This window comes from Gavia stellata, chromosome 30 (assembly GCF_030936135.1).
Source record: "Gavia stellata isolate bGavSte3 chromosome 30, bGavSte3.hap2, whole genome shotgun sequence".
In the NCBI taxonomy this organism is placed as follows: Eukaryota; Metazoa; Chordata; class Aves; order Gaviiformes; family Gaviidae; genus Gavia; species Gavia stellata.
Genome location: NC_082623.1, coordinates 1,119,910 through 1,143,300, shown reverse-complemented (window position 1 = coordinate 1,143,300; position 23,391 = coordinate 1,119,910). Strand labels below are relative to the sequence as shown.

Here is a 23,391-nt window from a genome sequence, read left to right as displayed (position 1 = left end):
GGGTTTTTGTCTTTTTTCCTCCTGCCAGAAGAATGGAAGTGAACCATTCCCGGTCCCAGCCCAGGAGCAGGTGACTGGGAGCCTCTTAGAAAGCGCAAATTTTATTAGAAAAAAAAAATGGTACAGAGAAAACCAAGTTCTTTCCAAAGCCCAACTAGCAAGATCAGATCCAAGGGCAGCAGTAGAGTCCCACAACGAATTTAGACACCGCAATGGTTGCTCAAGGCACAGCCCTAGCCCATTGAATGGCCCCAGCACAGGGATTTGAGCATCATTTTATGGGCTGCCCATGGCACCCTAAAGCCAGCCTCGAGAAAGCAACCCTCCTCCGTGCTGGGTGGGCTCAGCAGCCTGGGGAGTGCAGGACCAGGGGTCTGCATAGCCATGGGCAAAGGGCTCAGGAGGAAGGGCGAGAGGGAAACGGGGTTTGCAGAAGGGGCCCAGCACAGGGCGCTCAGATCCATGCATCCCCAAAAATAGAGCCGTGGCCAGCCCAAACTTGCCGTATCACTAAGTGAAAGGGGTCACTGCTTGTAGGGGGCAGGGGACAGTAAGGGCAGGGTGAAGGCCAAGTCTTTGTCTCTGGCTCAGCTGCGTGCTGAAGGGAAGCACCAGGGCCATCAGGTCCACCCTTCCTCCATGAGGCGTCTCCAAGCTATGCTGGCACACGTGTGACTTTGCAAACACCGTTGATTGGGTCCCTCCAGCAGTGACAGCCTGGGAGGGGGAGTAACATCTGCCTGCCCCACCTCACCCCACATGAGCCAGGCAGCAGGGATGGACATGGTCCATGGACGTGCAGCTGAAACTCCCTTGGCCAGGCAGCTTCTTGCTGCGGTGACATCATCCAGCTGCAAGGGAGATGTATAGGTTGATCCTCTTTGCAAGCAGAGTTACAGAGCACAGGCAGAGATTAGGAGCGAAACACCAAAATGTTGTAGCGAAACGAGGCAAGAGTCTGCCTTCAGCATTTGCAAGGAGCCTCCAGACCTGGGCACTCCTGGACAGGCAGCAAGTGAGGACTGGGGATGCAGGGATAATCTTCCAGCCTTCTTCCTTGCCATCCCACAAGCAGAGGATCCTGGCAACCTGGGGTGCACCCACACATGGCATGGGGAACTCCCGTGGCAGTGGGTTGCTGGATGGTTGGGTAGGGCTGGGCTTTGATCTTCAGAGCAAAACAGTTTTTCCCAGATCATCTGATATTATTACAACTGATATTATTACAACTGGAAAAGAAAGTGAGAAACAGTGAGGCTGGGCCTGCGGCTGCAAACCCCCCAAATGCAGCTACGTTAACCAGGACCATACTTGTCCCAAACAGGGGATGGGGCAGGCAGGCATCCCCTAAATCCCACCACATGCCACTTCCCTTCCTCTCCCAGACCAGACCCCTTCTCACTTTTACAGCTGTCTCCAGTTGTGCCCTCCTGCTGACTCCCCCAAGTCATGGGGTCCTGGATGTCCCACACGACCCCTCTTCCCCCATAGCCTGGTTCTTCCATGCCTGCCCTGTGGGAGATGCACTGGCAGACAGGTCCCGGATCTACCCCAGCTCAGAGGATGCACCAGTTTTCAGAGCAGCTCCATGTCTACCTTGGTGTCTCCAGGGGTGTCTCCAGGCTGCTTTACCCAGACATCACGGTTTGGCAGGCTGTTTATTTTCCTGATGTCCTGCAAGCAGGAGAGTCGTAAGTGGCACAAGAAGGTTTTCCCCATGCATCATGTGCAGTGTTGCCTTGGTCTGACTTTAACCAAACCTTGAAGAATACACGCTCCAGGTAAAACCAGCTGGCTTTGAGATCCTGCACCTTGTAGACCCTCAAAACCAAGTGCAGCTCCAGCCCACAGAGATGGGTGGCAGCAGGCGTTATTATAGGAAACACTGATAAAGGAACTGCAAGCTTTACCCAAGAGTGACCGAAGGAGCAAACCCTTTCCTGGCAGACACAACGCCAGCACAGCCTCCTGGTACAGACACGTTTGGGCAGTGCTAATCTCTGCAGCTCCGTGCTGGGAGTGCCTGGGCTTGCCTGCCCCGGCTGCAGGGCTGGGCTGGAGCTGCCCCTCCTGGTCCCGTACCCAGGCGGCTGCAGGAGACTCTGCTACGAGCAGTGGCAAAACACTTTATTGCTGTAAACAGTGATACCTCCCCAGGACTTGCTGAACCTCTCCTTTCCAAGTACAGTAAACTACCCTGAGGCCATAGGGTCGCCTGTCCATCTCACCCACATCCACGTCCCTGGAACAGCCGCAGTAACAAAGTGATGACCTCTGAGTCCCCTTAGCCGGGCTCTTTGCCCCCACAGCTACAAGACACCCTACTTTTGGGGGCTGGGATACACACAGGGATGCAGATCACTCCAGATCCCACATGCATTAGAACCTCTCAGTGCACACACAGGTCTCCAGGCCCCACAGAACCCAGTGCCGAAGGACTAAGCATACAGCTCATCTCCCAGTGGCCTCCAGGTCAGAGCTAGTCCTCCAGACACTGGTAGAGATGGGATCATGCTGGGGTGATCTCTCTCATGGTGGCAGGGTCAGGTCCCCCTGCATGTCGCCTGGGACACGCACCCAGCTGGTCCCTGCTTCCTCCTCACCCCACCAAGGGCTGGGAGCAGCTGCCTTGGGCACCGTGGGATCAGGATCAGGGCACAGCAATAAGTAGAGCCCCAACATCTCACTGTGGTGGCCCTGCAGCACCCAAACCTCTGACTCTGGCTAAGGTCCTCTCAAACCCTTTAATGGGTTCAGCCAATGGCTCATGAACCCTTCAAGCCCCACCACCCCAGATTCAGGGACATGTCCTGCCAGGCTGCCTCGTCTCAGGGCTCCAGCCCGAGGTGTCGGTACAAGCCGGTACCTTGCTCTTTTCATCCTTGGCAGGCTCCTGAGCTCGGCTGATCCACAGATTAATGCGGGATGTCACTGATCCTGGGATCTTCACGTTGTCCTGCGGCACAGAGAGGGACACCGGGGTTACAGCACCAGCTCTCCCACCGCATGAATGTAACCCAGGAGAGTCCCCAGGGCATGGGGAGACTGAGCAAACCTGCAAGAGGCAGAGACCAGCCTACACCTTGGCTCCATCCCAGCTCCTCAAATACCAGCGCATCGGCACAAACCCACACACCGCCAAAGCACAGTTTCGGTGGCAGCCAGAGTCCCAGCACAGCCCTGCCCAGCACCACTCAACAAGCACCGAACTCCCACCAAATGGCATCCAGGCAGCAGCCTGCCGGGCTGTGCGTTGGTATCCAAACAGGGGAAGATTTGTCCAAAAAGCTGGTGCCTGCCCCAACACAGGACCCCACTGGAAGGTCCTTGTTTGGGCCAGGTCCTGCCCTTACCTTCCTGACAGCAAGCGGCTCAGCCTTGCTGGGAGCACTCGCCTCGAAGAAGTTGCGCTTGCTGGCCACCCCCTCCGAGGACAGCAAGAGGCTCTTCTGAATAGTCAGGGATGATTTCGCCACCTCAGAGCGCTGGGAGGAGAGAGGGGTGTCAGCAGGGGCCGTGCTGCACCCCAAGCAGTAAAAAGCAAAGTCCTGCTTCTGGCTCACGTCCTGAGCCCATTAGGGTCTGCTCTCTCCCTGCTCATCACCAGCTCATGGGATTGTGCCACTGCTCCCCACAGCAGGACTCTGCAGCATCCCCATGACCCTCCCCAAGGGATATTCCCTCCCTCCTCCTAAAATCCTGAGGCTGATTGCTTTTTCTGCCTGGGACCATCTTCTTCAACCGCATTGGCACTGATTGTTCAGCACAGCTCAGTCTCTCTCTCCCTTCCCTGCTCAGCTCCAGGCCACCCTTCTCCATCTCCCCACACAACCCTCCCATGCCAGCCCAGCTATGCCAAGGGTTTTCAGTACCTGCACAGCTGAGGTGTACTTTTCCAGCTTCTCCCCGATGGTGGTGCTGCTACCTGGGATCCTCAGACTTGCGCTGGTGAAGAAAAGGGGAGAGAGTCGAACACAGCCCGCTCAGGATCTCCTGGGCTCAGCCCATGGTCCTGGGGGACTCCACTTGGCAGGAGAAGACCCTGTCCGACCCAGGCACTCCTCTTGCATCCATCTGCCAAGTGAACCACGGCAGCTCATTCTCTGCTGGTGACCGAGATCTCTGGGTCTCACCGTCTTACTAGGGCCACACTGTACATTGACAAATAGCTCTGAGCTCCTCGGTTTACCCTGTCTTCACTGCCAGGATTGAACTGCATCCTCACTGATATCAGTATGTTTGCCTACAGTATGCATAGGTGCAAGCTCAGCTGCCTGTAAAGCCCCACTCCTCTGCCCTGCACTCAGAGGTGGGAGAAGGCATCCTATTGACTCCCCGCATTCAGACCTGAGCCCTTGGTTCCTCAAGAGGTTTTAAGCCACCCGTCAAAACCTTGCCATGGAGATGTGGAGGATCACTTGATCTGGCCACCAAAGCTAGAACAGGTTTCTCATAGACGTGTATAGTGAGTTTTGATATCTCCAAGGATGGGACCCTGTTGTGGTGCTGCATCGCCCAACACTTAACCACTCCTGTGCAGACACAAGCACTGATGAGAAACTGCATCAACCAAGAGACAGCAGGGGCTAGCTGAGGGGATCTTGTACAGATACAAGCTGTACGTTGGACATTGTCCTGTCCTCTGCTAAGCATCGCTGCCTGGTCAGTCAGGCACCCCAGAGACCAATGTTCAGCAGACCTGGGCCAGGGCACTCACTAGCTGGTACCAGGTCCCATCACATCCTCCTCCTCCCTTGGAAAACAAAGGATGACAATTCCTGCCCAGCAAGACCAAAGTAACATGAAGAGAGGTGCTGACCTCCTTGTGAGAGGACTTTGGCTTTCTTCTTTCTGTTTTCTTGAGATCATCTGGAAGACACAAGGAGAGGAGATATTGGAGCCATCTTTGGTTATCGAAGATAAACATGGGAGAAACTGTCTCAAGACTTGTCTCCCCCATTTTCAAACAACCTCCATTTTCACCCACACCAGAGCTTATCTCATATCTCAAAGCTTTCCAGACTAAAGACTCTTTGTAGTGCTAACAGTTTTATTCCCAATAAAGCACCATGAAAGTCAATTAAGCCTAGCCAGTCAGCCCTGAATCACAGCAGGGAGGATCTCAACAGCTCTTGGTTTTCCCAGCCTCTCCAAGCACTTTATTATAGAGATCTTTTTTTGGGGGGGTTGAATTGAAGATATTCTCAGCGATGTAACAAGGGACAAGAAGGAGGATGGATTTTATTTTCATCCTGTGCTCTCAGAGAAGGCCAGAAATGCCAGAGGGTGGATGGTCGCTCCTGTGACTCTCTGGGAAATCTGACGACAATGAGCTCCCCGTTTTCTCATCACTTCCCACAAGTTCCCATGCCAGCACAAAGCGTATGGACATGGGCATGTTCATCATCACAGGCCTTTAGTCAGACATGGAGAAGGAAAATGGAGGAAAGACGGAAGCAGAACTGCAAAGCCCAGGACAAGGGTGGATTTTGAATGCGCCGGGAGAGCAAAGAAACCCTCTCACCATCCTCCACTGCCTAAATGGGGGTCTTTCTCCCACTTGTTTTGGCTCTTACCCGAAAGGAGACAGTTCTTGGGCTGGTTCGTCTGATGGAGCTGCTGTAGGTGATACGAGTTGGAGAAGTATCCGACTTTTCTGCAGGTTCATCTTGGGTGGGAGACAGCTGTGTTACCTCCTTTAAGGGATTCCTGGATGGTTGCTGAGAAAAAAGCAGACATCTGATGCATCCCTGCAGAGTCTGCAGAGAAGGCTGAGGTGCAGAGAGCAGAGCAGGCAGGGTGGGAACCGGTTTGGAGGCAGGAGTTTGAGATTGAAATCCTCCAAACCTTGGCTGTCTCACTTGGATACACAAAGCCCCAAACACCTCTCCAGTGATACCGTGGTGGCAATCAGTAGGGGCTTGCTGGAGAAGGTGATCAGAATAGTACATGCAAGGGAGGGAAAGGAGGTGGTGGGACCCGGTCCACCACCTGTGGTTTGCAGCTCTCGGAAAAACCTTCCCCAAAAGCCCAGGGGTCTCCTTTCCCTTCTAGTAGTTTTGGGCTCTCCCTCTCTCTGTTGTCCTCCCAGCACCCAGGACTTCACACCCCGAGGGTCGGTGCCTTGTCCATTCCTGCTTACCTGCTGGACCAGAGATGAGGTGACCACTGAGGCTGTCTTCTCCTCTGTGCTGTGGCTTCCCTGTCTGGTCAGGATCTTCACTTCACGGAGCCGGCAGCCCCCCAGCTCCGGTGATGCCCGCTGCTGTGGCTCCCCCACCTCCTTCCTCTGCTCCCCCCACGGTGTCCCCACACCTTGTCCCTCTTTATCATGGAGATGTCCCCTCACCACCGCCTTCCTCTCTGAGACTGGGTCCGGGTGCTCGTCTCCTGGTGGGTCCCCTCTGCCCTTAGCTGCATCCTCACCCCGGTCTCCAGCCTGGATGCTCTCCTGCCCCATGCGTGAATGTGTCCCTGCCTCCACATGGCTCACTCCCACCCCTGGCTCCTGCTGCTTCTTCTCCTGCCTCAGCTTTTCAGAGACAGCCATCAGGGACCTTGTCCGTCTCCCTTCTTGCGTCTTCAGCACTTCTGAGAGCTTACGCTCTTCCTCATCCTTCGGAGACACTGGCTTCACCAGAGACTGAGGTCTAGACAGAGACAAAACAGGGGGCAAACCTCAGCACCCCAGGGCCAGAGGGATGGCTTTTATGCTGCAGGTGAGGTTAACCCAGGTGAAAGGCTCTGGGGGGGCATAAAAATCCCACCAATGTCTCTGGAGCCATCCCTGTAGTCCCAGACTTGCAGCCACACTCAGCCCCATCACCCCAGTTAGGCTCTCTGAGGACAAGTTTGGATTAAAAGTCTTTTTTCCCATTTTGTGGCAGAGATAAAGCATTTCTGCACCTCATCCCAGGACATCAGCATCCACCAAGTCCTGTGCCAAGGAGCTGTGGGCTCTGAGCAGTGTGCTGCGTCTGCTGCTGGATGAGACGTGTCTCTGTGGCTCTTTGGTGAATTAGGCAAAAATACCTCTATCTTTTAGTTTAAAGTGTTGGTTGTAAGACAGTCTGCTACGGCAGGATTCAACCACGGCCCCAACACCTTGTGCAAAACAGTCATTTTCCCCTCCTTCCCACAGGCAAACGTAGGCACCAGATTTGGGAAGAGAGAGAGAGGACATTTGTCCAGGGCCACACAGACTGCATCGACACAGTCTCCAGGGCTTGGGAAGGATATTTGCCCGCCTCCTGAATTGCAATCACCACATGGCCAGCCTGTGCTAGCACCAGGGAAGGGGACATGTCCTATCCAGCTTGTTCGTCTTAGCCATGTCCAACCCCTATTCCACTCCATCACGTCTGCAGAGAGAAACTCCTATAGAGCATGAGTCTCAGTGTGGACACAAGCCATCTAAATATTGGACATTTCCAGTATCAATTTAGAGAGTGGGTCAGGTTGTGTAAGGGCAGTCTGGTTTCAGGGCACCTCCAAATACCAGCTCCCTGCAGCAAGGGACTTTGGGAGCACCACTGGAAAGCCCTTGGGTCACCTCCCCTCTTCAGCACAGGTCATACAACATCACTGCAAGGTTTACAGGAGCAGGAGGACAGCCAGCCATGTGCTGCATGCTCGGCCCACCTTCCCTGGGGAAGTAGGTGCCTGTCTGCTCCTACCTGCTCAAGATGCCACTAGAGCATGGCCAGCAGCCACCTGAGCTCAACCTTGGCACCAACCCTCACCCTGGCACAGCGGCTCCCTGTGCCATGGGACATCCTGAGGCCCATGATTGAACCCATCACAGATACACCCCTCTTCTTCTACTTCTCCTGTGAAGCCCATCCTTCTGCCCAAGGGCTCGGTGGACTCCTGCTCTTCCCACAGCTCATCTCATTCTCATCCAGAAGAGACTCCCACCGACTGCAGAGCTTTGGCTCAGGGTTGAGAAAAACAAGGCAGCAAGCTGCGAGCCATCAGCATCATGAGTAAGACTGATGCTAGTAGGACCTCACTTACCTGCTGGAAGATGGACTGGTGTCTTTCACAGGGCTAGGAAGTTCTTCATCCGTTGATGTGGAGGACAGCAGGCTCCGGTGCCTTCGCCGGCGCTCTCTTTGCTGCTCTTCTTCATCCTCAAGGGTCCTCTGCCTGGCCAGGCTGTTTGGCATGAAACATAACATCATGGGGAGGCTGTGCCCTGCACGGGGAGTTTGCAGCCCTGATGCCAGATGAGAAAGGAGACCCAAACTCCCTCGGGCAAGGGATGAGGGGCTGACAGAGGTTGCCTTCCCCAGCTGCTGCTTGGGGCTGGAGGAGAGGGACACCAACGTGAGCCAGGTGTCGCAAAGTGCTCTCGCTCCACCCAACTGATGCAGGCATTTCTCAACACAAGCACTTGACTTTACAACTCCTAATTTCTTCTGTTGGAGGGAGCACTCATTTAAAAGGAATCCCTACATTAAGCAAACCTTCCCGGGCATGGATATTTAACCTGTAACTCAGCAAGACCAGGACCCTGGAGTCACCACATAGATCTCAACCACATAAACTGGAAGGGTAACCACGAGTGGCAGAAGATTTTAGCCCCAGCACGCACTGTGGCAATGGCATTTTAATTTTTATTGAGCAAACAGCCTCAGATGCAAAAGCATCAGAGGCTGAAGGTACTGCTGACAAGCTCTGCCTGGAAGCAGGGATGGCTGGAGCTCCTCTTACTTCCTGCACGTGGCCGGGACTGGCAATTGTTTGTAATCACAGATTGTACCAAAAAGACAAGGTTTGTAATAATCTTTAAAGAGTCATCTTCAAAGATTTTATATTGCACAAGCCAAGTAAATATTTTTTTGGATAAAATGCCAACCTGAATAAAAAGTTGTTTGGACAACGCCAGCTTTCCCTTCTTCTCTGTGCAAAACCTGCCCACCCTCTCTGCCAGTGCATGAACTGTGTTGGAAAATATTTTTACTGGCTGGATTGAGCTTTTCTCAAGAGAGTTCATCTGCCTACAGCACTAGTCTTCAATCAGCTGCAAACACATGCAGGGGTCCCAGCAGAGCTCCCTGCACCCACAACAGCCTGACAGGGCAGAGCCCTCCCCACACAGGATCTGTCCCATTGCAGTGTCCTGGCTCTGGAGCTGGCACTCCAGTTTCATCCAGACTCAGGGTTTACTTTGGATTTGACTTTTAAGAACGTGAAAGTCAGAGCAGGTCCGGGCCTGTGGTATTGCTAACGTCGTTGCGGACATGGTGACTCGCAGCGTGGTTTACAAGTTACTGTGTAATGAAAGCTGGGTCATAAATTAAACCACATTACCCCCCGCAACTATTCGTGGCTTCTGTTCTTCCTGGTCAAGAGAGGCAGAGGAGCGCGAAAGGGTCAGCAGAGCAGAACGGAGAGCAAAGGGGGGACAGGTCCTGGCTGAGAGCTCAGCACCTGTTTGGGGACAGGGTAACGTGTGCTGCCCTTTCCTCCTACTGCCTCCATCCCCATCGCCCCCGGCTCCCCCCAGCAGCCTTCACACCTCAACAGCAATTGGACCCACTTCTGGGGGGCTCCAGGGTGGTCTCTGATGCCATGTTTGGCATCAGGAGAGATGAGGATGGAGAAGGCTGGGACCTGCCCCAGGGAGCCGTGAGAATCCCCAGCTGGCTCCCCCCCACCGGGGGACACCTCCCCGCTCCGCTCCTTGGGGCTGCACTCACCTCCACGGGCCTGACCCTGCGCATATTTGTACACAGCTTAGCTGCTCTGGGAAGGCAGCACGGCTTTATTTGCACAGCACAGTGCGATCTGGTGAGACCTGCTGCAGCAATCACTGCACACACACTTTCCCACCTGGCAAGGTTAGCACGTGCGTGGGGACGTACGCACGCACGTGCCTCTGCTAAGCGCTCTTGTCCCCCAGGCAGTGACAACGTGGAGTGCTAACGCCAGTTTAAAGCCAGGTGAGAGCCAGGTACTTCTCTGTTTTTGCATGCACAGGCTCCTTCGAAATGGAAGTGAGATTTTCCTGCCTTGAATTTGCTTGGCTCCTGCAGAGGCAGTGCGTAACCTGGTATTACCAACACGCAGTTTCTCATCGTTTGTAATTAAGTCATCCACCCATTAGGCTATGGATTTGCTTTGCCAATCTTCCCCTCCTCTTTTCAAAGAGGGATTTATTTTTCACCATCTTACCTTTTCTAACCTCAAAGAGATGTGTAAAAAAAAGATTGGTGAGCCTCCCCCTGCCTTGCCCTCTCCTGCCCTGTTAATCATTAGTGCTGAGATATCTGACATTTATGCTGTTTCAGTGAATGCTGTCTCATCTAATAAGAGAGGAGAAACTGCCTTCCTGGGTTGTGAAACAACCTGGGTGCAGGACCCCGCTGGGCTTCTGTTCGGGCAGGTCCATGGCACAGAGGAGGTGGATCTGGATGGGGCTGGGATGCCCTCTGGATCCGTCCCAGCCGTGATGGAGGCAAGGTGTGAGCCAGCAGCCTCCAAGCAACAGGGTCTCTCTTCATTCCCATTTCTGGGCTGGCCATGGTGGGTGTCTTACCCAAAGTACTGGGGTTTGCAATTAAGTCTCAGAGCCATCACACCCACTCAAACTAGGATTTCTGCTCTGTTTTGTGGGAAAGCACAGTTGCGTTTGAGTCACCATCACCCCGTCTGCGCAGCTGAGGTCAGCGGTGCTTGCCCCGGGGTCTGCAGGAGGTCGGGAGCGATCCCCACATCACCCAGGCTTCGTGTGAGCTCCTGGCTCACCCCATGATGCCCAGGAGCTTCACCTGCCCCAGCTCCCATTGGAGACAAAATCACTTTTTAGGAAAGACTGAGTGGAGCGGCCAATGCCGCGGGGCTGTGGGGATCATTCAGCGACTGCCGATGAATCAGGGCTTGCTCAGCGCCGGATGGGCAGAGGCTGCAACCTTCCTATGACGGAGCCAGGACACGCACCCAGGGGCTGTACAGATACAGAGTGAGTGAAAAAACCCCACAGCCAGCTCTGGAGCAAGTCTGGAGGCACAGCCCAGCCAGCCAGACCCTACCCCAAAGAAAGGCAAACCAGACCAAAAATATATCCAACATGGGGCAAGGGTGCATTTCCAGAGCTACTTTCCTATGCAGCGCCCAGATTCCCCAGCCAGCAGAAACAAATCTGCTTCTGATTTTGCCCACCCACGAGAAACTCCAGCAGTGCCAAGCACTTGCCAGGGCTGGCACCACCTTTGCAAGCAACACCCCCCACGGCGTCTGTCCCCTCTTCCCATCCTCCACAACACCCCTCGGCCAAGGCTCGCTGTGCCAGCAGCCCACCCTCACCCCCTCCCTCCCGCCTGTAGAAAGGGTTAAGCATTAAACCACAGCACCTACCTGGAGAGATCGGACCAGTTCCTTCTGCTAAAAGACATTCCTGCTTTCCGTGAGTTTCAGAGAGCCCCCAAAACTTGTGCAGGCATCAAGGCCAAGGTGCTGTCGGACCCGCGGAGATCTGCGCCACCCGGAGACTGTGCTCCCCGAGGAGGGAGGAACTCCCTGCAAGGTTATTTCCCTGTGCACCTTTACCCTGCCGGCAACCCATTTACCACCACACTGCATCACATGGTTTCTTATCTACCTTGACAGAGGCAAGGCTGTAATTTGTCTACTAGCGGCGCCGTGCAAAAGACGCCCTGCCCAGGAGTGCCACGCAAAAGCAAATCACTCCTCGCTGCCTGCTGTGCCAGGGTTTGAGCAGAGACCCGCGCTCGGGGCTCGATCCATCCAGGTCTCCCAGGGTTTCGGAGACAACTCCCTGTGGAGAACCTGTTTTACCAGCCGCTCTCCACCAGTCAACAACTTCTCCAACGCCGGTGGAGGAGGTGAATTACCTTGGGCTGAGTGGGAGGAGGCTGGCTCCCAGGGATCCAAAACAGTCATTAAAACACCTCCGTCTGGGTGCAGTCCAGCCCTTTCCAAAGAGCATGGGAGGGTGCCCTGCTCCTTTCAGCCTTTTCTGGACATCTTGGATTGAGCCATCATGGCCTCCCCATCATTGCGAGCTTTGCTGCATTAGAGAGCACTCACAAAGTCTCAGAGGAAGTGGCTGAAGCATGGGGGTGTCCAATTTTCGGGTGCTGAAGCCCTGTGCCAGAGGGCGGCTGTATGCCCAGGTTCATCCCACGCCTGGACCCAGTCCATCAAACCTATCGTCCCCCCCTGGGCTGGTCCCGAGACCCCATCCCCCCACGCTCTCACAGGGCAACAGTCTCCTTCAAAGGGCCGGTGTGAAGCAATGGGGCGACTGTCCTATTGGGGTGAATGGGGCACCCAGACACAGCAGAGCCGGGTCCAAGGCTGTTTTTTATCTGGGGCCAGCCCCGGCACACAGCATGGCCAGGACCCCAGCGATCCCACTGCTGGGGGCAGCCAGGCAGCTATCAAGGTGGATGCCTCCAGAAAAAGTCGTCCAGGACCCCTTGAGTACACATTCAGTCTCTGATCCAGGTGAGATCCATCTCTCCGCCGGCCCGAGGGACTGGTTATAAGGCTGGGCTTGCCACGCATGTCTCCAGCCCACATGGGTGTGCCCAGGACCTGAGCAACCAAAGGAACTATTTTAATCAAAGGTTCCTGATTAAAATCCCATTTCTAAAAGATAGCCCTGTCAAATGAGCTGTCCGGTCCTAGCAGGGTTCGTTCTCTGTTTTTTTTCCTTCTTGCAGTAACTGCTTGTCTTTCAGGTCTTTCTGTCTTTCATACAGAAAATTCAGTGAGTTGTGGCATAAGGAAAAAAAAATTACTTAAATAACCTTGCAAGCATCCTGCTAATTGCTGACAAACTATATATAGCAGTTCAGCATCAGCAAGCTACTATAAAGCAATAAACTTTTCTGATTAATGCACAGTGAGCACTTTACTTGCAAAACTCATTGCCAAAGGATATCACTGAAGCATAGGACTTAACAGGGTATTTAAAAGGATTAGGTTGAATGGAGTGAAAGAACACCCCCAGCTAGGATGTACACGGCAAAGCAATATAAAACCTCACAGTTTGTGATTCCTCTTATTATTAAGATGAAGAAATTCTAGACAGGCATTTAGTGGCTGGGGATTAGGCAGAGGACGAACCTCGATGACACTTGCCTCTCACAGTCCCCCAGTCTTTATTTTCAGCTCAGAGACCTTTTGAGCTGAATGTTGTTTCCTCTTCATTTAAGACCCCTCAGTGGGTTTCTCCTCCATAGATTTGCCCAGTTTCCCTCAAATGCAGGAGAATTTTCAGTATAAAAAACATCCTTCAGCAAGAAGTTCCCTAGGTCTATTCCCCACTGCTGGAAAAGCTCCCTCCTCTCCTTTAATTTGGATGAGGTCCTGCTGAGCTGTTTGGGAGCACAAAGCATTGATCTCTCATGGTTTGAGACTTTTGCTGCCACAGAGCATTTAGCTCATGTTTTCCCTGGTGTTCCCCACCTTTTTTCATGTTCACCACAATCCCAAGCTATCACCCCCAAGTAGGCAATGACCAGCCCAGAGCTCATCATCTTATATACGAAGTCATGTTGGATTTTTCTGTCTGTGTGTCCCTTTATACTCCTCCAAACATCCCTTCCCATTTTATTCCCAAACCCCAAGTCCTGCAATATCCTTCTGAAGGTCTGCATCATCAGTCTTCATCTCTGCTATGATGAATACACAAGAATTATCAGCAGAGTTTATTATCTCACCAGCGTTTCCTATCTGCTAATTGACTATTTACCTCTACTTGGACTTTCCCTCTTAGCTGTGGCTGACCTAAAGGTCTTTGCTTCTGGAAATCCAGGAAAACTTATCTACCGGGTTGCCCTTATCCATAAGCTCGTTGATGACTTCAGCGAACGCCATTTTCTTTGTGAGACTGGACTTCCCTTTACAAAAGCTATTTTGGCCGCTCTGAGCTCATCACCAAAGCCCAGATGAAACTGCAGGTCCACAAAGCTGAAGGTGATGAAATTAGGCAGGAGCACGAGTTCGTGGAGGGGAAGGGATGCTCAGGGGAACCAGTCTGACATTTATCCAGATCCGCTCTACGCACCAGGCTGTCGTATCTGCTGTCCCAGATCTACAACCAGGAGAGGAAAGCTATGTGCTCTTGGCCGAGGGAGTCGTGCCACAGGGCTCTGCTGCGTGCAGGCGAGGCTCTAGTGTAAAACCAAACCTCTCTCCGGGTACCCGCTTTGCCCAGGGGTGGCTTTCCAGCTGCTTCACAGGAAGGCTTTGCCAGCAGACCTGCATCTGCCTGAGGAGCTCAGGGAGGCCAGATCTTCATCTGATGCAGATCAGCAGAAGACACCCATTTATAGCCACTAAGGAGCTAGACCAGTATCAGCAGGGCTTTTTTTTCCCTTGGGAACAGTGTCCTGTGTCTCATCCCTATGCAGAGCCTGTTTCTTTGGCTACAGGGCAGTGGAGAGCTTCCAGTTTCCACAGCTGTGCTGTAATTAGGGCATTCCTCAACCTCACCCCGGGGCCCAGCAGTGAACCCTCCACCTCCACCCTTTTTGCCCATGCCAGTCCCCCAGCATCGGCCACGGCTTGGCTCCTCCCTTGGCTCCACAGGCTCATCCCTGCCGCGCTGCCGGTGGTGGAGTCAGCAGCATCGTCTGCCCAGGCTTCCGCACTGGGCTGCGGCACGGGGCTTGATGGCCAGGAAAAGGCGTTTTTCACCCTGGCCCAGCTGCCATCCCATTGCTGCAGTGGTGCAACAGCTCACGAAGGTCCTACCAGCAAATGCTTTAAAAAGCTCCGCTCTCCCCCGCACACGGAGATCTCCCTGCCTCCCCGTGCTGGTGCTCTGCAGGCGCTGGGATGGTCCAGGGCTGTCCTTCCCCAGCTACAGCTCCTTCAGCTTTTGGAAAGATGTGTGCGATGCACTGGAAACTGATGGTACTGAGATACTTCCACTGTGCAAAGAAACCCAGAAATTGTCTGAGAATGGTGTGTGTTTGCTCAGAAACTGAACAAAACTTGACCGCACACTTTTCTGTTCTCTATAGGAAAGGAATAACCGTTGTCCAAACTGCCTTGCACCTAGCTAGCAGAGGGCTTTTTTTCATTTATAATTTAACTTTTTTTAAAAAAAGAAATCGGTTAGACAAATCTTGGTTCAGAAATGCCACCGTGGTGCCCCACAGATGCTATAGTGGCCTTCAGGTTCCCATTTACCTCTGCAGATTGGCCTCCTCAGTAGATGCCATCTCCTGCGATGCCCCAGGTCTAATGATGAAGAACCACGGACATCCCCCAAAAGTGGTGTCAATGGAAACTTTTCAGGTCATGGATGGAATAAATGTGACTCATTGCCAGCAGCTGTGTGGCAGACTGCACCCCTCAGAGCACATGAAATTAGTTGCAATTAATGAGAAATCCCCTCTGATGTGAGCAGTGAGTGAGAGGGCTCAGGCCACAGCAAAGGAAGATGGACAAGTTGGACATACTCTGCTCGCACCGAGTGCCGTACCCCAACCCAGCCCCGTTCCTCCCCAGGGCTGCAGGACACAAGCCTGGAGGGCTGCAGGAGGGGAAAATGGGGGTGAAGAAACCCATTTCTTCCTCTTTCATGCTGCAGGGGACACAGGACCCACAGTGACGACTCCCGGGGTGAGGGGTGGTTATGCTATAACCCTGCCGATGTGGCACAGTTGCCCCCGCGTCACCTCCTGCGCAGCTGCAGCCGCCGGATTTGATCCTGCACCTGCAGCACCGCAGAGGCCATGGGGGCCATGGGGGGGTAATGTTTAACCTTGACCACCATGGACGGCAGCCTGGCATTAACACCCGCAGGGCAGGGTACCGCAGTGGTCTTCAGAGGTTGTGGGATAAACTTTACCCCTTCCCACCCCGAGGTTGCCCATTGCCGTTAATCCTCCTCCCCTTCCTCCCTTTGCAGATCCAGCCACCAGTTGAGCTGCAAATATGCTCAGGGAAAAATTTGGGTACTGTTCAGATGTCTCTAGACATGACCTATTAGCAAGGAGGTCGCAGAGCATCTAGGAAAGGAAGGGACCATTTTACGACCAACTAGGAGGGATGTATTTGAAAGACCACGTCAGGCCAAGCCCTTTGCATCTTCCTCATTGCAGTTTTGTCAACAAAATCTTTCCAGTAGAAAATCATTTAATTGAGAAATAATTTTTTCTACTGTCCAAATTAATTTGCAATTTCTGCAGTTTCAAGCTTCCAGCACTCTGCTTTGCTTTGCTTTGGGGGCTCTTGGCTGCAATGGAGCAACCTGGAAGACAATAGGGATGGGGATCTGCTCAGTTCAAGGAGACAGGACTGACTCATGCAGTTCTTCTGAAAATAAATACAATTTCATTAACAACTGCTCCAGCGTCAGCTTCCCTCCCTAAGAAGAGCCTTGCAAGTCCCCCATTTGGGCTGAATTTTCAGTAAAAAGGGATTACCGTAGGGTTTCTTTCTAATTCAGAGAGAAGAAATTGAGGTTATTGTCACCAAGGAGGGAAGCAACAGTGGGACTGCAGAGCTGGCCTGGTGCAAGGGAAGCCAGGCGCATCCCGGGGTGAAAGGCTCAACCTGCCCCCTTCGCCAAGGGGAGAGCTGGACTCCCAGCTGGCCCAGAGCCACAGGAGCCACGCCAGGGCAGAGGTGGAGGAGAAGACTTGGCTCCCAGTCCCCCAATTCAACCAGGAGACCCTCGTGCTCAGAGCAGACAGCTGCATTTTCCCCTCAAGATTCAATCCCTGTAAAGAGATGGGGGTTTTTCCATGTTTCTAATAAAACTGAAATCCATAAAACTTTGTTTTCCCATGACAGATCAATGTGGTTTTCCACCAGAGAGGGATGAAAGCAGGACATGGTGACTAGGGAGCGTTGTACTTTGAAAAAGTAGGGGAACTTGCAGAGCAAAGAGTTTTGGGGTTGGGTTTTTCTTTCCCCCCCTCAATCTAAAACACAAGGCAGCCATGTGAAGTCATCTACACCCTATGATGAGTGCATGTGGGCTCTGGGACCTTGCTGAGTACAACCCATCTGGCTCTTACTGTGGCTGCAGAGATGTGCTGGCGAGCCCTGAGGTTTTGCTCTGCAGCAGTTTCAGGTGTCTTGGCGAGCAGGATCTGACGATGAGCTGGGCACGGGCACAGGCTGGCTGCCGAGCATGGACCGGAGCCTGGTCCCACAGCACCCATCACCCATATTGCCTTTCATCTCACTACCATCCCTCCCCGCCCCACAAAAGCCACACCTTTTTTTTTTTTTAATTACCAAATTAGCATAATTGCACTAAGCTCAGAGCAACTGTTCTCGACCCGGGCTCGGCTTGCCGTTTTCTGCTTCTGTTCCAGGTCTGAAGAAGGCTTTGTTTCCATGAAACCTCTCTTGCATTTTCCAGCTTTACCAGTTGGTCAGGTAACAGTTATTACCTCTCCCTACACACCTTTCTTCCTCTGCCAGGATCACTGCCGAGTGTGTGAGTTCCCTCTGGGGATAGCGTGCGCCGCGAGATCCCAGGACGCTGCCTCGGCACGGCTCCTGCTCGGGCAGTGAGCTCAGAGGGGCAAAATCGTAGCCAAAACCTTTTGCCTCCAGTGGTATGGCACGTTGGGCCGTGGAGGCATCCTGGGATCTCACCATGCATGATCTCCGATCACCTCCAAGAGCAGAGTCACTTGGGTTGGCCAAGACGGAGACTCACTTCCCAGGGCTGCGCCTGCCGGGGGCCCGTCCCGAGGTGCACAGGGTGAGGACAAGCAGTCAGTGAGTCCTGGCACCGTGCTAGGCTGTGGCTGCTTTGCCAAATTAAGCTTGGAAAGAAAAAAATGGGTGGAAAAGGCTCTGTGTGCTGTGCAACTGCTCCGGTCATGCAGGGGGTGGTCCTGGCCCCAGTTAGCGGGATGCTGATAGGGATGGAGGATCAGATGGGAAGACAAAGACCGAGCATCTGTGCTTGCTAAGGGAGCAAATGTGTATTTCCAGCTGACAGCCACCTCTGATCTAACCCTAATCTTGGGAAGAGTTTTCATATTAAGTCTTAAACTCTCTGTGAAGGAGCTGCTAGGTGTTGTGGCAGCCTGCGTGCTAATGACCATGCTAGAAATAAGTGTTCTCATTAGTTGCCATCTGCCCTAACCCTCTTTGCCCAGACACAAAAGTGAGCAGTTTGGCTCAGTATCCCCGAATTGGCCAAAGGAGGGTATGTGATGCCCAGAGCAATCCAGCTGTCCTGCCCATTTGGAGCCCAAACCCAAACCCACCTCCCTACGATGGCTCTCCCTCGCTTGCACTGCCGGCCACTGAGCTACCCGAGTCTGCTGCAGAAAGTCCTGCAAGAGCCAACTGCACGGGGCCACCCTTTTCTGTCCCTAAAGAAATGCAATGTTTTTTCTGGGAAGATTGAGCTCTGTTGGAGACTGCACACTTTTTGATGCTGTTTCCTTCCAGCCCTGGTGCCTGCCTGGAGACCTGCATTTTGCTCCAAGTTTATAGCATTTTCTGTACTTTACAAGCTCATTACACAGGACCAGGGGTGTGCTGCAAAACACCCGCGGTGTGGCACAGGTTTGAAACCATGGATGCCGCCGTTCCTCTGGATACCTTGGGGACATGGACAAGGCACTGCTACAACCACCAAAAACATGCCGTGGGGGCTGAGCCTCAGCATCTCCTGCAGTGCAAACAGGCAGAAAAACCAATTTGGTGTGAATTCTCACCAATTCTTCCCTCCAGCCCTGCTCTGGGATAAGATGGCACATTCCCAGCTGCTTGCACTCAACCAGCTGCAGTTTGTGGGACTGTGCTATAGAAAATGATAGGACTAGTGGGGAAACGTGAGCTCTTTGGCCTGAAAGATGAATTCATCTCATGGTCTCCTGAAACATTGCTCAAATTAAGCCTTGAAATGGGGCTGTCCCAATTCCCACAGCTCCGGTGCCTGTGATGGGGCAGCTGGTGAGAGAGTTGGTGCCTGGCTGAGCAAGCTCTGAAGGCTTTTCCAAAACCAGAGGAGAAGGAGGGGTGGGGGGAGCCGACAGACAGCCATCTCCGCACTGAGACCCAAGCCTTGCTGCTTGGGAGGCTGGTGCATCGTTGGAGCCGGTGAGGTCTGTGGTGTTTGGGAGGGAGAGGGGTGGCCCATGCATGGGGCCGGGGGGTCTCAGCAGAGCTGATGGGGCACCAGGGACACCACGGAGAAGCCGGAGGGCTGGAAGAGATGAGCCCAAAGCAAGTCTGATCCCAGGTCATGCTGCTGGCCTGAGCGCCAGCACAGGGACATTGCAGGGTGACAGGAAACGACCAGGGTATCTTCCCCACCGGGCTGTGGACCAGCACCTGCCCCTGGCCGATGCTCCCACAGTGACGAGCCCACGCAGCGCTCTGCCCGGGAGACTGTCCTTTAATACAGGTGCAGCCATGGAGGTACATCTCAGGCTGCACCCGCTGGAGGATGGGGGAGTGGGAGGACCACCAGCCGTCTCCGGCGCCTCTCCGCAGTGGTGGGAGGGGAGGGATGGACAGTGGCCCCTTGAAGACTGCATGGCCCATGCAGGTGATACCAGGGAGCCGTGGCTGTGCGGAAGCAGGGTTGATAGCAGTGCTGAAAGAAAGAAGCTCAGATCTCCTTCCCACACAGTTGTCCACGTGTTTCAGCTCAGTGGTGAATTCCAGGTGAGGGTGTAAAGAGTACAGAGGGGCAGCAAGGGAAAGGGAGGCAGGCAGCAGGGGTGGGGAGGCTCTTCTTCCTGATGCTCCTGTGGGAAAGAAACAGAGCACAGCAGTGGGGCAGAAGAGGAGATTTTGGGCTGCTTTCAGCAGCCCAAATTTGGTGCCAGCGATGCCCATGCTGTGCAGGATGACTGTGGCGTGGGCAGCGGACCCTGGAGAGCCGGGGAGCACAAGCTGGGAGAGAAGGATAGCTGCTGGCAGGGGCTCCATGGCAGGGACATGCAGGACACGCACCCGTCCCAAGTATGGGGTGGGAGATGGGGCATGTGATGCCTTTTTCTGTAATGAGTAGGGGTGGTTTCTGCATTTGCTCGGCCACAAGTGCAGATCAGGGGTGCTGCAGGGAGGACCAGTACCCTACCTCTCACTGGCCCGTGGGGGACTTGGCAGCGTCGAACATCTTCTTTCTCCCCTCCATCCCCGACATGGCCTCCACGTTCTTGCGCCAGTCGCCCACTTCCACAGGGCGCTCCTGCCGGGAGGGACAGGGACACGGGTTGCAATGGCTGTGTGATGGGGCAGCCGGCAGCCCCACGCTGTCCCTCCCCATTGCACAGAGCCCTTGGCCCCGGCACGCAGGCAGCACGGGGAAGGCAGCTGCCCTGTTGCAAACTCCCTCTCCCCCAGAGCCAGCTCTGCCGTGTGTCCCTGCATGTGGAGCTGACCGGGAAGATGGCAAACAGATCCAGGGGGATCTGGATTCATATGGATACCCCCCCAAAGCCTGGCTAAGTTGCATCAATGCACTAGAAGGCACAAAAATCCCAGAAGATTTCTTTAGGAGGAAGAAACCAGCACATGAGACTTTCTCTGGATTTACCCCAGCATACTGGGGCAAATGCAAGAAAAACCACTTTCTGCATAGACCTCCAGCCCACATAAAACCCATCTCCACCTTCTCCGAGCTTTTGGAGGCGACTGGGATTGCTGGTGTGACAGTGAGAGCCTGGCAGCTGCTTCCAGAACAGAAAGGGGAGATGACGGCAGCTCTGGGAGCATGCCCAGGTGTCTGCTCTGCCAACCCACAAGCATTCATAGATTACAAGCCATGCCCCAAAATCGTCTCACGACATCTAAAATAAACTCAGATTTATTCACCACCTGGTGTTGAGGACTGAAAAGACAGTTTTCTATCCAAAGGACTGAAAACATGCTATACTAGCAACAGGGGAAAAAAAGGAAAAATAATTGAAAATTGAGATTCTCATCCAATCTGCTGACCTGGGACCAAAGGGTAAAACCCCTTTGGGAAGAGGCCCTAGGAAAGCAGCACAACTCTTGCTGTTGGGGTGCCTGCACACCCCAGGCAGGTTTGGGCATCACTCTCCATCTCTGGTATTGAGACTTTCCCCTCTTGCATCTCTGCAAAGCCAATGTGAACTGGGCTGTTTATTTCAGGCCAAGTGTGCTTGCTGGGCTCGCTCTGTCTTATCTAATCCGGGTCTGGGAGTTTCCTGGGTGTTTTCTGGGTATGATTGCACCAGATAGGAGCTCTCCCGATTCCCTAGAAGACCAAAGACCAAACTCTCTGCAAGTGCAGCTCAACAGACATGCCAAGGGGCCCACAGCTGAAAGACCCCCACATGCTCTGGGAAGGAAGAACATCATGGACACAGCCCTAAATCTCACTTGTCATCATCCACCAGTTGCCTGGCCCAGTCAAACTGCTCCCACGTGGTCCTACAACATCCCGCAATGGGCAGTGCCTCACAAGGACTGCCTCGTGCTGTTTCTGAGGCTTGCAAGGGATGAGAAGAACCCATGCAGGCTTCACAGGGGACCTTGGAGAAGGGCAAGGGCATCCCTGGGAGGTGTCTCCATCTCTGACCTCTAGAATAGTCACCCACCTTCTCCGTGTCCTCCTTCTTGACAGACTTCAGGTTGGCTCTCAGATCCATGGACACCTTGTGCTTGGAGCCCAGCAGAGCCCTCAGCATGGCATCAGCGGAGACGCGGACTCGCCGTAGAGGGGGTCGCTTAAACTTTCCTCGGAGATCAAGCACTTTGATTTTCAGATCTTTAATCTGCAGGTTGAGGAAAGGAGGAGGAGTGGGAGGTCATCACATGGCTGTCTTGCACAAAAAGCTCCTGTGTGAAGCAGGAGTCTCTGCCGACACCAAGCCCCAGAGGGGTCTGCGCCTCTCCTGCAGCCATGAGGACCACCTTCACCAAGGGACTGTCCGCCTGAGCACAGAGCTGCTGTCATTGCCTTGCCCCAGCCTGCTCAGATGGCAGCCGTACCACGAGAAGGAGCTCTCAGACCCACTGGGGTGACCAGGAGAGCGAGGAGGTTGTCTGTGGACCCGGTGGACAGTTTGAGTCCCCTGAGGCAGGGATGAGCCTTGTGCCGAGTGATACCTTGCAGAGCAAATGCCAACCCTTAGATAACCCTGGTGCATGTCCCACATCCAAGCTCAGCCCAGTCCATGACAGACCCCCATTGAGGTACAAGCTACCATGTGGGAGGGAGTTAACGCTGAAGCAAACAGTCCATCCTGCCTCCTACCTCTCGAGTATTATGGTTGCATTTCGCTTCGATGTCATATCTCTCTTCATCCACAATTTCAACCTTCTCATGCAGCTCCCTGCACAGGTCCTGGGGACCAAGCACAACAGGAGGGTGGTGAGCGATGCCCCCCATTCTCCCAAAGAGCTCCCTCCACCCTCAGACCTGAGAAATACCTGGAGCTGGCTCAAGGAAAGCCCACTGGTGTGCAGTGGTGTGATTCGCTCAGACAGGTATCTTTCCTTCTCTGACTGCTTGTCCACAATCTCCTGATCCCACTCCTCCTTTGCTTTTGCCAGCATCAAACTCTACGAGCACAAGTAAATGGCAGAAGTGTGAACAGACAGGCTCCTCTGTTTCCCCTGAGCCTCCTTGCACAACATCTGTAGGATGGGATGGTCCCGTCTGCCTCCCAAACCTCCTCCCTGCTGTAGCTGTCCTCCCAAAATCACTGTGCTGCTGCAACACACATCAAAAAGTCCCTACAGCTTTTGTGTGGTGACCCTGAGGGCAGGGGGAACAGTGTGGCCAGAGGTACCAACAGGGCTGTGGTGTCGGTGGTACCGATGGATGCTGACATCAGCACTTTCTTTGCCTCGGTTTGCTCTGCTGTGGCAGTAAATGATTTTCCCAAGCCACAATCCGGGGAGCTCCCAAGCTTGTGCAGTAGAGCGGCTGGTGCACAAACACGAGGTCTGTGGCTTTAGAGCTGAAGGCGTCAGAGTTTCTCCCCACCCTAGTAAAGTGGAGGTGAGGGGAGGTTTGTTTGGTGTATGGACCACAAAGCCCACATGAGTGAGGATTTTTGAGAAGACAAGAGGTGGGAACAGGAGCTGCTCCCCAAGGCCCATACTTCTGCTGTTCCTTATCGCTGTCCCACCGACCACGCACTTCAACCCCAGCTCCTTTTCCCCAGCAAGACAAACCCCAGGGAGTTTCCAACCCTCAGGACTCACCTTCAACAAGAGTTTGCGTGAGGCTGTGATCTTGGATTTTCTCTAGGGGAAAGGGGAGGGAAAAAAAAGACCTTTGAAAACAAACTCACAGCAAGTGCAGACTAACATCGACATCGCTCCCAAAAGAAAAGGCACTTACCTCCCTGCAGGCAGGCATGCATTCAGGAAGGAGCAATAAGGAACAAGAGAAGAGAACAGGGCATCAGTGAATAAGAGTCGAAAAGAGGTGACAGTGAAGAA

General features: G+C 53.7%; 2 protein-coding genes across 3 annotated transcripts; both read right to left on the bottom strand.

The window, feature by feature from the left end:
• Positions 1-1,174: 1,174 nt before the first annotated feature.
• On the bottom strand, positions 1,175-11,751 carry LAD1 (ladinin 1). The gene is given in 13 exon segments (XM_009814736.2): positions 1,175-1,229; positions 1,597-1,674; positions 2,867-2,956; positions 3,354-3,485; positions 3,873-3,945; positions 4,820-4,869; positions 5,577-5,720; positions 6,143-6,650; positions 8,017-8,157; positions 11,362-11,429; positions 11,432-11,460; positions 11,606-11,693; positions 11,695-11,751. Coding segments are annotated over 13 exon segments (1,464 nt in total). The 3' UTR covers positions 1,175-1,223.
• Positions 11,752-16,104: 4,353 nt separating this feature from the next.
• On the bottom strand, positions 16,105-23,245 carry TNNI1 (troponin I1, slow skeletal type). Of its 2 annotated transcripts, none has more exons than XM_059831157.1 (6): positions 23,152-23,245; positions 22,372-22,503; positions 22,196-22,285; positions 21,537-21,713; positions 20,051-20,161; positions 16,105-16,237 (listed from the first exon to the last, which is right to left on the bottom strand). In XM_059831157.1, the coding sequence occupies exons 2-5, from the start codon at positions 22,495-22,497 to the stop codon at positions 20,054-20,056; spliced, it is 501 nt and encodes a 166-aa protein (XP_059687140.1). In that variant the 5' UTR covers positions 22,498-22,503; positions 23,152-23,245; the 3' UTR covers positions 16,105-16,237; positions 20,051-20,053. The 2 variants fall into 2 exon arrangements, with proteins under 2 accessions (XP_059687140.1, XP_009813037.1); XM_009814735.2 differs by lacking the exon at positions 16,105-16,237 and adding an exon at positions 19,343-19,715 and having other exon boundaries at positions 23,152-23,243.
• Positions 23,246-23,391: the final 146 nt, after the last annotated feature.